At 44.0% G+C, this 15,733-nt stretch overlaps 1 protein-coding gene across 6 annotated transcripts in view; it reads right to left on the bottom strand.

The window, feature by feature from the left end:
- NUTF2 (nuclear transport factor 2) overlaps positions 1-15,733 on the bottom strand; it is a 147,644-nt gene that overhangs the window by 65,755 nt on the left and 66,156 nt on the right. For 5 of the 6 annotated variants that reach the window (XM_029608830.1, XM_029608831.1, XM_029608827.1 and 2 more), the window contains 2 exons: positions 11,398-11,522; positions 8,196-8,267 (listed from right to left, as the gene is read on the bottom strand). In XM_029608830.1, the coding sequence (XP_029464690.1) occupies positions 8,196-8,267; positions 11,398-11,496 (171 nt within the window). In that variant the 5' untranslated portion in view covers positions 11,497-11,522. Of the gene's footprint in view, positions 1-8,195; positions 8,268-11,397; positions 11,523-12,431; positions 12,452-15,733 lie in introns of those variants that run through there. The other variant, XM_029608829.1, reaches the window with a different exon arrangement.

Raw genomic sequence — 15,733 nt, 5'->3', positions numbered from 1 at the left:
CCTCTGGTGGTAGAAAGACTTCCTCTGACCCTGCCTTGCAGACCCTTCTGGCTGAGGAGGGTGGGTCTGAAGTGCTGGTGATGTTGGAGGGTCTCATGATGATCCCGCAACTGGGCCACCACATCACACATCTTATCTCTGAAGAGATTCTCTCCTGTACACAGAAAGTCAATGAGTCTGTCTTGTACCTCAGGTTGGAGATCGGAGGTCTACAGCCATGCCATTCTGCAGAGACTCTCGATGCAGTCTCGAAAACATCGTAGGTTGAACCAACCTTGTGTTTTCCACACTCCAGGCCCTGATGCACCAGCGATAAGAAGGTGTCTTGCTGCTGTTGAGGCAACTGCTTGGCCACCTCCTACTCCTGCTTCCAGAGGCTGTGCAAGTATTGGCATATGAAGAACTGGTAAGAGGCAATGAGCAGGGTCCCCTGGAATACTTTCTTCCCAAGAGCATCCATTGCTCTGTGATCCTTCCTGGGGGCACAGAGGCATGGGTCAGAGCGCGCTTGGCCTTCTTGAGAGCGGATTTGACCACCACCGATTGGTGAGACAGCTGATGCTTCTCGAATCCAGTAGCCTGTTGGACAAGGTAAACCCCATCCACCTTCCTGTTTACAAGAGGTATCGTGTGAGGGTGTTCCCAAATCCTCAGCAGCAACTCCTTAAAGGTCTCATGCACCAGGACTTCCACAATCTCTTTAGAAGTCTCCATGAACTGGAGGATTTCCAGTATCCTATGCCTGGCATCCTCCTCCATCATCAACTGAAAAGGGATGGCCTCTGTCATTGCCCGCACAAACCTTCGAAGGTCAAGTCCTTCACTGAACTCCTTCGTTCCTCTGGAGAAGACTCTGAAGGGAGACACTTCGAGTTCTCAGAGAAGGATTCTGTAGTGTCATCTCCCCAGGGGTCATACGAGGCCTCATCCTCACACTAATTCACAGGGTATGTGCCCCTAAGTGCTCAGCCTTCATACAGAGGCATGGGTACTGGCGGCACAGGCGCCGGCAAAGCTGAGCCTGGGGCTACAGACCTTGGTGTGACTGCCGGCCTCAATGGAGAAACCGGCAACAAGCACCACGGGGGGGAGCATCGGTGCCCCTGTGGGCATCGATGGTCTCCCGGGATCTGATGCCAACTGGGTCGGTAACACACTGATGAGCACATTGAGCTGTTCCAGCAGGGGAAGCGCAGGCATTGGCACAGTCTGTGCTACCAGCTCGATGCCCTGCAATGCCTGTTACATTGCCAGCTGGACTTTGCGCTCCAACTCCTCCTCAAAAGTTACCAATGCCAAACCCAACTGAGAGGCAGGAGGAGGGGTGGCCAGATCCTCCTCGGATCCCAGAGGTGGATCAGCGACTGGCACCAGGACTAGTGGAGGCAGTCGAGGAATCCCAGCATCGATGTAGGATGGGCACTCCTTACTGCAGGATCACTTCGGTAGCATCGCAGCATGAGCTGGTGCCTTTCTGAACATGGCACCGTGCATCGAAGGTGACCGGTGCCAATGCTCCCTCAGTGCTCAGCCCGGTCTTTCCCCAGTGCCGAAGTCAATGACTAACCTGATGCCTTCGACCTGGAAGACACTGACAGGGGCCGGTCCCTGGCACCCCTATCCACTGGCGACATCAACAGAACCGACGGCCCCACCAGTGTTGATGGTTCGGTATCCATTGGTGCGGCTCCAAGGTCCATTAATGCAGATGCCACCAATGCAGAAGCTCAAAGGCACAGACTTCCTCAATCCAAAGAGTTTCTCCATCTTATCAAGTTGAGAGCAAACGTACCTTAGGGGTCATCTGGGCGCACAAGCGGAAATCCCAGACTTCATGCGATGCCCCCAGGCAGAGAAGACACACCTTGTGAGGATCCATGATGGACATGGTCCTCGGTCACTGACGGCATAGACTGAAACCAGATGAAGCCATGACAAACGAAAAGGGGAAAAACCGAGAGACCGTGATGGCAGGCAGCCACACCGGCAGGCACCGAGGCACCGCCAACATGAGGGGGGGGAGAAAACAGAAGTGAAAAGAAACTTAACGAACAGCCAAAAAGCCTGACTGAGAAATCTAAGGGGAACAGAGGGGGACCTGGCATCGATGTAATGCGCAAAACACAAACTAAAATCGGTGAAAATCTTTTCCAGGGCAATTTCCTGAAGAAAAGCCAAGTGCTCACTTAACCACAAGGCAAAAGCTCTGCAGAAAAAAAAAAAAAAAAAAAGAGAGAGACTTAAGAGAGACCCCAACATGGATGCATGGTTTAGGTACGCTGGGCATGCTCAATTTGCACAAAGTTGCAGAAACTTTGACATAAGTTTTCCATGCCAGGCTCCATCCGATGTCACCATCATCCTGCTTGTCCTAGGAGAATCCAGCTAACTTAGCCGAATATCCGTTATACCTGACTAAGTTAGCCAGATGACTTTAGACCTGCTTCAGAACAGGTCTAAAGGCATCCAGTCTTGTGCGGCTGGATAAGCTTACATTTACCGGGATATCTTCAAAAGATATCTGTTAATGGTGAATCTGTAAGAAAAACACACAAATTTCTCTACAGGCTTCCCAGCATGATTCCCACCCCACCACCAAATAGCAAAACCCCTGGCTGCCCAAGGAGGACCCCCCCCCCTCAAATTCCTCTAAATGCAAAAAAGAAATCAAATTTTGGAGCTTGGACCCCAGCCCTCCCCCTCAGTAAAAATTAAAAAATTATATTGGCTCCTTGCCACCCTCCATAGCACCTCCCAAGCTGCCACTGTACCCCGAATCCCTCCCACCCACCCAGTACCCAAACGTTCACCCCGTTTTGAAACCCAGAATCACGGAACATAACGATCCCAGGTATTTCCAGCATTGTCCTAAATAATAGTGCTGGATGCATAAGTTTATGATAATAGCTTATGCTTCCAGCATTTTTACTACAGCAATGCTGGAAATACCTGGGATCGCTGTGCACTGTGATCCCAGATTTCGAAACAGGATGAACATTCAGGTACCGGGTGCGTAGTTTTTACCAGGAAGAATGGGAGGGGGCAGAGTCCTGGAGCCAACAATTTTTTTTTTTTTATTATTATTTAGAGGAGTTTGAGGGGATCTGTGGTAGTGGGGCGGAAATCGGGCCGGGGGGCCCATGGAGAGATTTGCGCTTTTTCTTATAGGATCGCCACTTAACCAAATAGCTTTTGACCAGATAACCTTAGACCTAAATTGACATTTAAAATTTGGCTGTTTGGTTTAAAGTTATCTGGCTACAGGTAGCCAGATAACTTTAATAAGGAATATTCAGTGGGACATTTAACCCACTAAATATCTAGGACAAGTTATCTGGCTAACTTTAGCCGGATAACTTGAACATTAACAGTCTTCTAAATATTGTCCTATGTGTTACCTATTGAATATGTTGTGCCCCGCCTTGGGTGAATTTCTCATTCAAAAAGGTGGTTAATAAAGCCAAATAAATAGAACACTTGGGATGGGGCTACATAGAGAGGAAAGGGGAAGAGGACCAGGTAAGGAACTACAAGGGGAAGAGGACAAGAGGCAAGGCACTTGGGAAAGGGCCATGGAGGAAGATGCGCAGAAGGGAAAGCACTCAGGAAGAGGCCTTGAGAGGGAGGACCAGAGGAGACACAGGAAGGATAGAAGAGAAACCATTAGATAAGAGCAAGCAGGACAGGAGGAAAGGCACTTGTGGAGAGGAGAGGGCAGCAGGGTGAGCACTCAGTAAGGGGGTCACAGGAGAAAGGCAGGAGAAACAGAACCAGAGAAGGGACTAGAGATGGAGAGCACTTAGGAAGGGTCTGTAGATGGAGGGAAGCAGAGCAGGAAAGAAGATACATGGGAAGGGGCCATGGTGGAGGTGGGGAGTAGCATTCATGAAGGGGCTATAAGGGGAGGGAAGGAGAAAGCACACAATGGAAACCATTCTTTTTTTTATATAATTATCTTTATTAGAAACCATTCCTTATTAAATATTAACTTTTATACATTACAAGTGATACTGAATGCATATTACTATTTGGTATTAATCAGTTTTCTGTATGGCATTTAACTGCATGAAAAAATTAGAGAGGCATGTGGGGGCCTGCAAAATTTTTGGAAGTTGAAAAGGGGTTCTTGTTCCCCAAAAAGTTGGAAACCCCTGCTCTAAGGCAGTGCTTCTCAACCCAGTCCATTGTATGCACATCAATCTAATGTACATTCATTGTGGATATCCTGAAAACCTGATTGGCTAGATGTGCCCCAAGGTCTGGGTTGAGAAGCAATGCTCTAAGGGATTAGTGCCATTAAACTATCCTTATCCAACCCTAACACTAATCTAGTCTTTGTTCTGCAAGCATACACTACAGCACACTAGGAATCCCCGGTTAATTCAGGCTGCCCTATCCCAGCCTGAGGCATTCCCTGCTAAGCAACTGACATTTTATTTGGTCTGGAAAATGAGGTTTGCTGACTCTCCATAAAATGTAGAAATTACTAACCTGATAATTTCATTTTCTTTAGTGTAGACAGATGGACTCAGGACCAATGGGTATAGTGTGCTCCTGATAGCAGATGGAGACGGAGTCAGATTTCCATCTGACATCAGCACTACATATACCAGACCTGGGCAAGGGGCGGCCCGCGGGCTGAATCCGGCCCACCTACTGCTGAGAGCAGACGGGGAATGAGGCACTGCTGCCTTCCCTTGCAGAGGGAAGGCAGCAGTTCATTCTCCGCTCCCTCGCTCCCCGATTGGCCGGCCAATCGGGGAGCGAGGGAGCGGAGAATGAACTGCTGCCGGCCAATCGGGGAGCGAGGGAGCGGAGAATGAACTGCTGCCGGCCAATCGGGGAGCGAGGGAGCGGAGAATGAACTGCTGCCGGCCAATCGGGGAGCGAGGGGGCGGAGAATGAACTGCTGCCGGCCAATCGGGGAGCGAGGGAGCGGAGAATGAACTGCTGCCGGCCAATCGGGGAGCGAGGGAGCGGAGAATGAACTGTTTTGTTTTTTTTTTTTACAGCGTCCGGTGGGGGGAGGGAGTGACTCGAGCGAAGGCACGCTGTCCGATTGGCCGGTGCTGGGCAAGCCTTGCCCAGCACCGGCCAATCGGGCAGCGTGCCTTCGCTCGAGTTTCTTTCCTACATACCGGTATGTCACAGTTCCGCCTTTCGTGGTCTTTTTTCAGGGGTCCCCAACCACCGGTCCACGGGAGTTTTTTGCCGGTCCGCGGTCTCCCGGTCTCTCCCGCTGCCGTTGCCGCTGGGCTGTCAGCACGTTCAAGCCCAGTGGTAACGGCAGCGGTGTTAGAAGTGTGGCACCCGCGGCTGGCCTTTTCTTCTTCCCGCGCCTGCACCCCCCTCCCGTGACCCGGAACAGGAAGTGATACACGGAGCGGTGCGCGGGAAGGAGAAAGAGCCGTGCCGCATCGGCTGCAGCGTCGGTCCCCGAGCAATTAAAGCAGCCGGTAATCGAGAAAGGAGTCAGCAGCATGAGCCTCCCGCGGCCGATGGGATTCTTCTTTCTTGGCCTGCGGGGGCTGGAGGAGGAGGAGGCTGCAGCTCCCATTTGTGCTCGGGGGGGGGGGGGGGGGGGGAGAGGAAGTGAGTAAGAGAGAGTGAGAAGCAGCCAGCCTGCATGTGATTGAGAGCATGTGTGTGAGTGAGAGAAACTGGTCAGAGAGCTGATGTGTGTGTGTGTGTGTATGTGAGAGACAATGAAAGTGATTGCTCAGGGAGATGACTGATGTGTATGTGAGAATGTGAGACATTAGTCAGGGAGGTGACTGATGTGTGTGTGTGTGTGTGTGAGAGAAAAAGCATGGAAGTGAGAAGTCTGGGTATGTGGGAAAGCATGAGCGTAAGAAGCCTGGAGTTGTGGGAGTGAGAAACCTGGGTGTGTGTGCATGCATGAGAGAGAGAGACTGCTTGGTAAGGTGACTGTGTGTGAGAGAGAAAAAGACTGGTGTGTGTGAATGTGAGAGAATGTGATTCAGGGAATGAGAAGCCTGTGCACGTGGAGAGTGAGCATGGAAATGAGAGAGACTGGTGTGTGTGTAACAGAGAGAAAGTGATTATGGGAATGAGAAGCCTGTGCATGTGAAGAGAGTGAGCATGAGAATGAGAAACCTGGGTGTGTGTGAGACAGCATGGGAGGGAGAAGCCTGTATATCTGAAAGAGAACTTGGGAGTGGGAAGCCTGTGTGTGTGTGTATGCATGAGTGAGATCAGGTGACTGGTGTGTGTGTGTGAGAGAGAAAAAGTGATTATGGGAATGAGAGGCCTGTGCATGTGAAGAGTGAGCATGGGAGTGAGAAACCCGGGTGTGTGTGAGACACATCATGGGAGGGAGAAGCCTGTATATCTGAAAGAGAACATGGGAGTGAGAGACGTGTGTGTGTGTGTGTGTGTGTGTGTGTGTGTGTGTGTGTGAGAGAGAGAAAGAAAGTGATTTTGGGAATGAGAAGCCTGTGCATGTGGAGAGAACAAGCATGGGAGTGAGAGACTGGTGAGTGTGTGTATGAGAGAGAGACACAGAGAAAGTGATTATGAGAGTGAGAAGACCATATATGTAAGTAGAACACGGGAGTGGGAAGCCTGTGTGTGTATGGCATGAGAGAAACTGTTCAGGAAGGTGACTGGTGTGTGTGTGCCAAAGACTGTTTGGGAGATGATTGGTGTGTGAGAGACAGAAACTGGTCATGGGGGCATGACTGGTATGGTGTGTGTGTGTGAGAGACATGGGCACTAAGGAAGAGGACCATAAGTATAGAGCTTAGCTTCTACTGCTGCTTCTGGTGTGTGCCACGGCCTGCAGGGAAGGGGAGTAGGAGAGCTGCTGGAGGGGGTAAGTAAAGGTGGCTTTAAGTTTATTTTTCTTGACTGCCATTTTAATTGTGTGATGTCTGCTTTTTTGAAATATTTTATTGGTGTTTGGAGAATGTTTAATAGTTTTTATGAGTTTTTAATTGTTGGATGTTATTCTGTTCATAGCCGTTTTGAAACATTTATTCTGCTTATTAGTATAGTTTTACAATTATTTCTGTGTGGGGATCTATAGTGCTTGCTAGTTCTGTTTTCCTAATGTTTATTTATTTATTTATTTAAAAACTTTATTTAAAAACTTTTTTATACCGGCATTCGTAGGACACATCATGTCGGTTTACAAATAACTGAGAGAGGAAAGGAAATTACAATGAACAGGGGAGGGGTTAACTGGGTGATATACAAAGAAGAGGAGAGGAGAATCAAACAGGCAGCGTTACAAAAAGAACCAATATACAAGGTTAGTTGGCATGTGCATTTGAGATATTTGGTATATGAAACTTATTTACAGTAGGACAGGGGCAGGTGCACATAAGAATGATTAAGGGGGGGGGGAGGGAGGGGAGGCGGGGGGAGGTGGGGGTGGTGGGAACCGGGTACAAACGGTGATAGTTTCCAGGGCGAGGTTGATGGTGGTGAGGGGGAGAGGAGAGTCAAACAGGCAGCGTTACAAAAAGAATAATAAGAATAAAAAGAATAATAAGAGGTGTATTGGATTTTAGGACCTGATTTAATATTTGTAGTGTTGCCTTTTCATAGATAGGGTTGCTCCTGTTTGAGTGTATTCCATAATACAGGTGTAACTGTGTGCGGATTAGTTTATGTGCATTACTACAGATCCTGGGAGTATGTTAGGTCGGTTCTGTGTCTGTTACCGAGATGAGATATTTTGCTAGCATGTAAGCGTTTGTATCGGTCTTATTTGTTGTGTTTTCTCAGAGGACATGCATTGGTGGTAAACTGCTGTCTTTTCATAAGTAGGGCTATTGAGAACTGAGTTAATTATATTAGTCCGGCCCTCTAAAACCATCCCAATTTCTCATGCGGCCCCATGGGAAAATTAATTGCCCACCCCTGAAATATACCCATGCACGAGGCTCTGATCCTCAGTTTTCTCCTCGAAAAGCAATTATGGATGTGTGTGTGTTTGGATAATTTTGATTAATTTGGTTAATTTGATTAACTTGATTACTCGGATTGGTTGATATGGTTTCTAGCTGGAGACTGCCAGGGCACTCAACCGAGAAGCGCCGACACCTGGTAATATGGGTGTCTGAACTAGAGATAAGGGTTGGTTTACCCGTGATTATTCAGCAACAATTCTCACTTCCACAATCAATTCTGCTGGTGTAATAGAAAAATGCAAACTGTGTTATACTTACTGATAGCTTCTCGACAATAGCAGCTTTGCCCTGATACTGCTGCCCTTCCCATGTAAGACATGAGGCATCAATCTAAAATATAACAGAAAATTTCATCAGATTCCACAACATCAAAAGGACCACAACTAAAATAGGAAAATGAGCAGCGCTTAAGAGATAAGTTGAGACTTTTTTTGAATGTATTAGAGAAGAAGGGTCAGTTGAGTAACCATAGTATATAGTGTTTTTGCACTAGAGGAAGATATTTTAAGTGAAAAATTAGCATTATTGGAATAAAGTGATGAGAAGTTTTTAACAAACTGGAAAAGTATATGAGGTAAATTATGTGCTCAAACAAATGATGCTGGTTGAAGCCCAGACTCTGCAGGCAAGAGTCTGTGGATTATGGTTTGTGAGCACTGTTAAATCATTAGATTCCAGACAGTTCCATTTAAAGTAACATACCAGGAAAATGTCATTTATATACTCCAGTCATGCAGAAGAGGAAGAAGATTTCAAGGTAACCTACGTTAGATAAAATACTTTCACTTTTCTCCTCGTCCCTATTTTCTACTCCCACTGTCTTTTCACTGAATATGTTCCACAGAAATGATCTATGGAAGAGGAACAGTAAACAGTTTACTCAGCACAATTTGCTATGCACAGACAGCAAGTGTTTGGCCTAAATGTAGCCCAGGCAGTAAGTACTTCTGGAAGCAGCTGGTGAGAATGACTCAAGCCATGAATGAAGCTCTGGTTTCCTGTTCAATCATTCTCTGTCTTTGCTCCACAGTCTATCCCAACCAGATCCCCTCTCACTCTACCAGTCCATCCCTACAAGTCTCTCTCTCTCACTCCACCCCTGCCAGTCACTCTCACACTTCCACCAGCCCAGTCCAGCCCTGCCAGTGTTCTCTCTGTCCCCCCATCAATCCCCCACCAGTCTCTCTCTCCCTCCACCAGTCCATTCCCCTCAACCCCATCACTCCAGATCCAGCTGTGTGGCTGCCTGCAGTTACACTCCATAAATTACTGAAAATGAGTACATTCTTGCACATTTACTTCTGTGCTCTGTAGTTATATGTATTCTGTTTATATCAGTAAGCATTTAATAAGTTTTTATATTATGAATGAGTCTGGTGTGCGTACAATTACTTCATTAACTTTTCTATATACTACACATAATTGCAGATAATATGAAAAAGAATCATGTGCGGATCCACAAAATTGTTGGAGGTCAAAAAGGAGTCCATGCTCCCAAAAAGACTGGGAACCCCTGGTCTATAGAAATAATAATCTGGCAAGTCATATTACAAGCAGACCATCTCATTGCCTGTCAAATTAATGATGTCGCAATTCACATGGCATGCAGCCTACTACAAAATTCCACTTCACAAGCACATGCGCTTAGGAATTCAAAGATTTGCAACTCTTTTCCCCTCCCTGTTCCTGCATCAATGATTCATACAGTGGTTATCAGAACCAAAATGTAGACAAATTGACTTCCAGTTAAAACCATGAAGGGGGAACTTGCTCTCTTTTTCATCCCCTCATGCCTCAATCAATCTCAGTGGTCCCCAGAACATTAATATTGATGGAATAAGCAGATTCAGATTTCAAGGTGCAATGCTGTGCCATTGTTAGTGGAGCATTCAGTAAAATCCAATGTTAAAAATATTCAAATTCACAATTGTCCACTGAAAACAAAAGACATCTAAGCTTTATACTTAGCCACATGTCTTTTGAAATCGCATCTAACTGGAGCTGGAAAGTCATTATGGTCAACTAACTCCCCTATTCCTATGCTACAAATTTTAATTCAAAAAATCTATACACCTCAAAAAAATTTTTGGGGACACTTGTGCAGCAACAATAATATACCAAACTCAAAAATAAAGTGCCCGTGAGAATTTTTTTTATGCCCTAATATATGCCATTATCTGTCCATGCTCCCAGGTATATATTGGCAGAACCACCAGATGTATACGTCTTAGATTAAATGAACACAAGTCCCGAATATCAACTGAGAACGTCAAAGCTCCCATTGTAACACACTGTTTACATCATTCATTCAAAAATGGACTATACTCGATCAAATCCAGGAGTCACCTAGAGGGGGTGATCGAGTTATGATGCTAAATCGTAGAGAAGCGTTTTGGATATTCACCCTCAAGACACAATCACCACAGGGTCTTAATGAAGAACTGGAGTGGAGCACTTTGATCTAAGTGGCGATACGTCATAACGTTTATTCACGTTTTCACAGTCATTGGTCAATCAGAGGAAGAAGGAGTGGTTTTGAAGCCCTTTAAAAAATTTTCAGCTAACTTTGAGTGTTACCGAGAACGTAACTCAGCGTCTTACACGGAAGAACAGCGAAGCGATCATCGGCTCGCAAAAATTTGGATGAACTGTTAATAAGAGTGGAGATTAGTGTTGCATCTCGCTGATGTTTGCAAGTCCGGCATCCGTAAGATGAAAGGTTTGGATCCAAGAACTTACCAGTCAATATAATATCCGAAATGCAGTGGATCTGGTGAAAGTTAACACACCGATGCCGAAGAAGCAGATTAATTACCAGCGAGAGTCGGCAGTAATACTGTTTTCAGATAAGTAATTCCGACTATTTTCTAAGTCCATAACATCCCCTGAAGAAAGACTGGGTACGGTCAGAAACAAGGCCTTGTCGGGTGGACTTTGTTGAAATGTTTCTTATATAAGTCGGTATTATCAATCCAACTTAGACATGCAACCATAGGAATTAATCTCTTTGAGATTTTATAAGCGCACTTGCAAACTTAACAAAATTTCAAAAAAAAAAAGGTTGGAGGTGGAAAGTTCATGATTAAAATCACTTAAGACATCACAATCCAGTGATGCCTTAATAAATTTATGAAACATTCCACTTCTTCCTTTAAAATTTTGTTGTTAGCAAATTTCATGATTATAAGTCATTTATAATATTATAGGAGAGTCATCTCTGTTTGATACAGAATTTATTAGGGCATAAAAAAAATTCTCACGGGCACTTTATTTTTGAGTTTGGTACAAATTTTAATTCAGCATGGAAGATATGAGACTGTTGCTTTCCTTGTGTATTCTGACAAAATCAGTCCAGTCTAATAGTATATCAAAATCTGAAACTTGACTCTAGAAAAGAATGCAGCACAGAATACTCCTACGAAACAGACACCCCAGTCCCACTCTTTAAAAGGGTACTTACATATATTGCTCCTAATAGGGTCCTGTCACAATCAAACAACTGGTAGTAATGCTGCACAAAGCTTGATCCAATCTGTTCCCAAATTGGCTTATCTCCCATTCTGAATCCTCAGCCAAAGCCACACACTGAAAGGCAGAGAGAAAGAAAACATTAGCCCAAGTAGTTCACCAAACTTGTTTATTTCATACATAAGTACAACATACAAAAAAGTTACATGACAAAGCTGAATCACAATGATAAATCAAAGGCAGCACTATTCACTGCTCTACAGGACACCAAAGCATGATGCCTGGGCCCAGATGCTACTTATAGATCTAGAAGAACTATGGAAGAGAAGCAGATACTAGTGATAATGTGAGGAAAAAACCACAAAACACAGCAAGTTTGCTTACCTGTAAAACGGTCCTCTGTAGACAGCAGGATGAATTAGTCTTAACACGTCTGTGACAGCATACAAGGACATCAACACAGACTCTCCTCTCACAGCTCCGTAAAAGACTTTACTCAGCATGCCTGAGAATATCTGCAGGCACACACTGGCTCATAAGCCCAGCAGTCTCTTCCAGCACCCAAGCTTTAGTATCCAGGGAGATTGGGAGCGTTAAGTATAGCTAATTCAACCTGTCGACAGGGAACCCCCATTTACAAGTAAGAAAATTTGTTTTCTCCATTGATAAGCAGACAAATTAGCCACAATGCGTGGAGAGTCCCAAGCTAAGGGTTGCATAGCAAAACAATTACTTAGAGAAAACCCTGCTCCATCAAATGGACAACTCGGCGAAGAGGCCACAGAGGCTTGAACAAAGTCTGCTTGGGACATGCTGTGTGAAACAAATGCCCAAGTAGCAACTTTGCAAATGCCTTCAACAGACGTGACCCCTGAGATGAGCTAAAGTCACAATGGTTCTCAACCAGCTGAAATTTGTAAGCCAGCCGGCAAGTAACAGTATGCTATACAGTCAACTAGCCAGCTGGACAGAGTTTATTTGGCAACTGCCATTCATAATAATCTATTTGTATCAAAGAACACTAACAGTTGAGAAGCTTGATGAGGTTGAGCCCTTTTTAGGAAATATGCCAGGGTTCTCATACAGTCCAAGGAGTGAAAAGTCCATTCTCCTTTGTGCAAATGTAGTCCTAGAAAGAACATAGGTGTTCAGATAAGAACCAAATTATATATAAAATGTGCACACACCTGCAGCGATACACACCGAGACTAAAATGGAGGAAGGGAAGCTATTATGTGCAGATAAGCAAGTCACATGCAAGGTTAAACTGAAATAAACTTGAAAATACTAGTTAAAATTAGATTAGAGATGTTAGGGATAAAGACAAAACAGAGTTTAAATATGGTATAGTATGTAGAAGCCTATCAGTTTTAAGCACGAATGTGGAAAAAGTATACCTCCAAGATGATTTAAGGTAAAACCAATCAGAAGAAAACAAACATAAGGACATAATATTTGCCAAATTGGGTCAGACCAGAGGTCCATCAAGCCCATTATCCTGTCTACAAGAGTGGCCATTCCATGTCACAAATACCTGGCAGGATTCCCAAGGGATACATACATTCCATGCTGCTTATCCCAGGAATAAAGCATCTTAAGCAAGAGACCATGTTGCAAACAGCCCTAACCAATTAAAAGAATATCAGCCAGGGGTGTGTTTATGTAACAGCCAGGGGTGCGAAGGCAACACACACCAATTTGAGTAACCACAGGCTGATAAATGTACATTTTTGTACAGTATAAAAATTTGAAGGGGAAGTAATGCCGAATGCAACTGAAGTCAGGTCTTGCAGCACAGCTGCCCCGACAGCTCTCTTTGTAAAGCCTTACAAAAAAAAAAAAGTTAATTTTCTTGAAAACCCTATTCACTGGTTCATGTTGCTAATTACTTACATAAACAAACCTCTAAACAGCACTCTAAAAGTTACGGTGTCATGACTTGATTCACTAACCTTTTCCATCAGTGGTCCGGGTCTCTCAGAGTCCCATCCATAGGTCTCTGCTGGCTCTAGAAAAGCCATTGTCTCACCTCAGACTACTTGTCAGTATCCTGTCAGGAGACTGGCAAAATGGTGAGGTAAAAACACGACTGGCAAGTGGACTAGGTGAGTAGATGCAATGTCATTCTCCTTAAGAGGGTATGAGTAGGTAATTTGGATTGGATAGTGAAAGGAGTTAGGCACTGGCTCCCAAGACGGCAAGTGGCTTTCTTTTGAAGAATTGAGCCAGCCTGCTTACAGAGCTGAGGTCATAGTAGTGAGCATCAGTGAAGGAGGGATAGCGCCGGTTGTACACAGACCTGAGGAAACCAGGCTATGTATACACCTATGGTCTTGTTGAAAATTATACTGATGAAATTGCCCCATAACGAAAGAGCCGAGTATGCCTCATGTCAAGATTGTCAGGCAACAGTTGTATGTTGTTTTGTAATCTGTCTAGCTGCAATACTCGTTTGTTGGCGAGAGAATGTTTTACTGTATTTTTATTTAAAATCTTTTCTATATCGTCGCAACAGTTTACATGTAGGCACATAAATTAATGTAGGTAAATGCGTACTATATAGTACATTCAACAGGTGCCGCCAAAGGTTCAGTTACAATAAATCGTTAAAGACAATCAATTGTTTAGTGACCAGGTGTACCTATAAGGTACTGTTCATGGGTAAAATTCATATTCATAGTGTTACAATTATATTTATTGTGATATGTTTATAGTGATAGAGTTCATAGACTATTTTACTGCACATTCTTAGAATAGTGCTCTTCTGCCTATTCCTGTATATTTTCTATTCTCCAGTCTCTTTATAAAATGCTTGTTTAAAAAGCCATGTTTTTAAACTTTTCTTAAATGTTTTGAGTTCTCTTTGTAATCTGATCTCTAGAGGCATTGTGTTCCAAAGTGTGGGGCCTGCTAAAGATAAAGCCCTTTCTCTCACTTGGGTTAGTCTTGCTGTTTTTACTGAAGGAATGGTTAAGAGTGCTTTATTTGCTGATCGAAGGTTTCTGTGTGGGACATGTACTCGTAATGCTGTGTTTAGCCAGTCTGATTTTTCATCATGTATTAATTTATGTGTGGTGTATAGGGCTTTGTATTTAATTCTGTGTTCAATATGTATCCTATGTAATTCCGCCAGGGTTTCAGTTATATGGTCCCTCCTCCTTTTTCCGGTTAGGATTCTAGCTGCTGTGTTTTGAAGTGGCCTTGATGTTCTATTCGGGAGTCTTAGTAGAAGAGCATTTCAGTAGTCCATGATGGAGAAAACTAGTGCCTGCAGTACTGTTCTGAAATCAGCTAGTGTTAGTAGTGGTTTTAGTTTTCTGAGTACCATGAGTTTTGCATAGCCTTCTTTTACTTTTAGCGATATGTGCTGTTTTAGATTGATTTCAGGGTCCATTATTATCCCAAGGTTTCGTACTTTTTCAGCTAGTTCAATTTTCTGGTTGTCTGAGGATTATTGGAGTTGGATGATTTCAATATTTTTCCATTCTAAGTGTAGAAATTCTGTTTTTTCAATATTAATCACAAGTTCCATTCGGTTTAGTAGTTTTATAATGTCTAGGTACATGTTAGCTAGGTTTAACATTTTCTCTAATGTGTCCTCTATAGGTAGAATTAGTTGAATATCGTCTGCATAAATGTAATGTATGATTCCTAGTCCTGCAAGCAGATGGCATAAGGGCAGCATGTATATGTTAAAGAGGGTTGCAGACAGGGCTGATCCCTGCGGTACTCCTGTTTTGAGATTGATTTTTTCTGATAATGTGTTGTTGATCTGAACTTGGAACAGATATGAACTGAACCAGTTTATTGTTTTGCTGTATAATCTGATTTCTTCTAGTCTATTTAGTAGTATTTTATGGTTTACTGTGTCCGAAGGCTGCTGATAAGTCTAGCATTATTAGAATGTAATGTTTACCGCTATCAAAACCTCTTAGAATGTTATCTGTTAGCGAGAGAAGTAGTGTCTCAGTGCTGTAGTGCTTTCGAAATCCATGTTGAGATGGATACAGTATGTTATTATCTAGGTGTTCAGCTAGCTGTTTCAGTACTGTTTTTTTCTATTAGTTTAGCTATTAAGGGAAGATTTGATACTGGGTGGTAGTTCAGGATCAGGGGGTCACTGTTTTTTTTTCTTTATGATTGGTTTTATAATTGCTCCTTTCAGTATATCTGGCATAGTTCCTTCCTCTAGGGATAGGTTTATGATCTTAGCTAATGTAGGGGAGACTGTGTTAGCTGATTTCTTAAGTTCAAATGTTGGTATTGAGTCGATTTTGTGTGGGGCTGGGTTTATGTTTTTTAGCATGTATTCCACCTCCATCTCGGAT

Source organism: Rhinatrema bivittatum, chromosome 7 (genome assembly GCF_901001135.1).
Source record: "Rhinatrema bivittatum chromosome 7, aRhiBiv1.1, whole genome shotgun sequence".
Lineage (NCBI taxonomy): Eukaryota > Metazoa > Chordata > Amphibia > Gymnophiona > Rhinatrematidae > Rhinatrema > Rhinatrema bivittatum.
The sequence above is the reverse complement of the archived record's forward strand: the minus strand, read 5'-3'. Positions and strand labels throughout refer to the sequence as shown.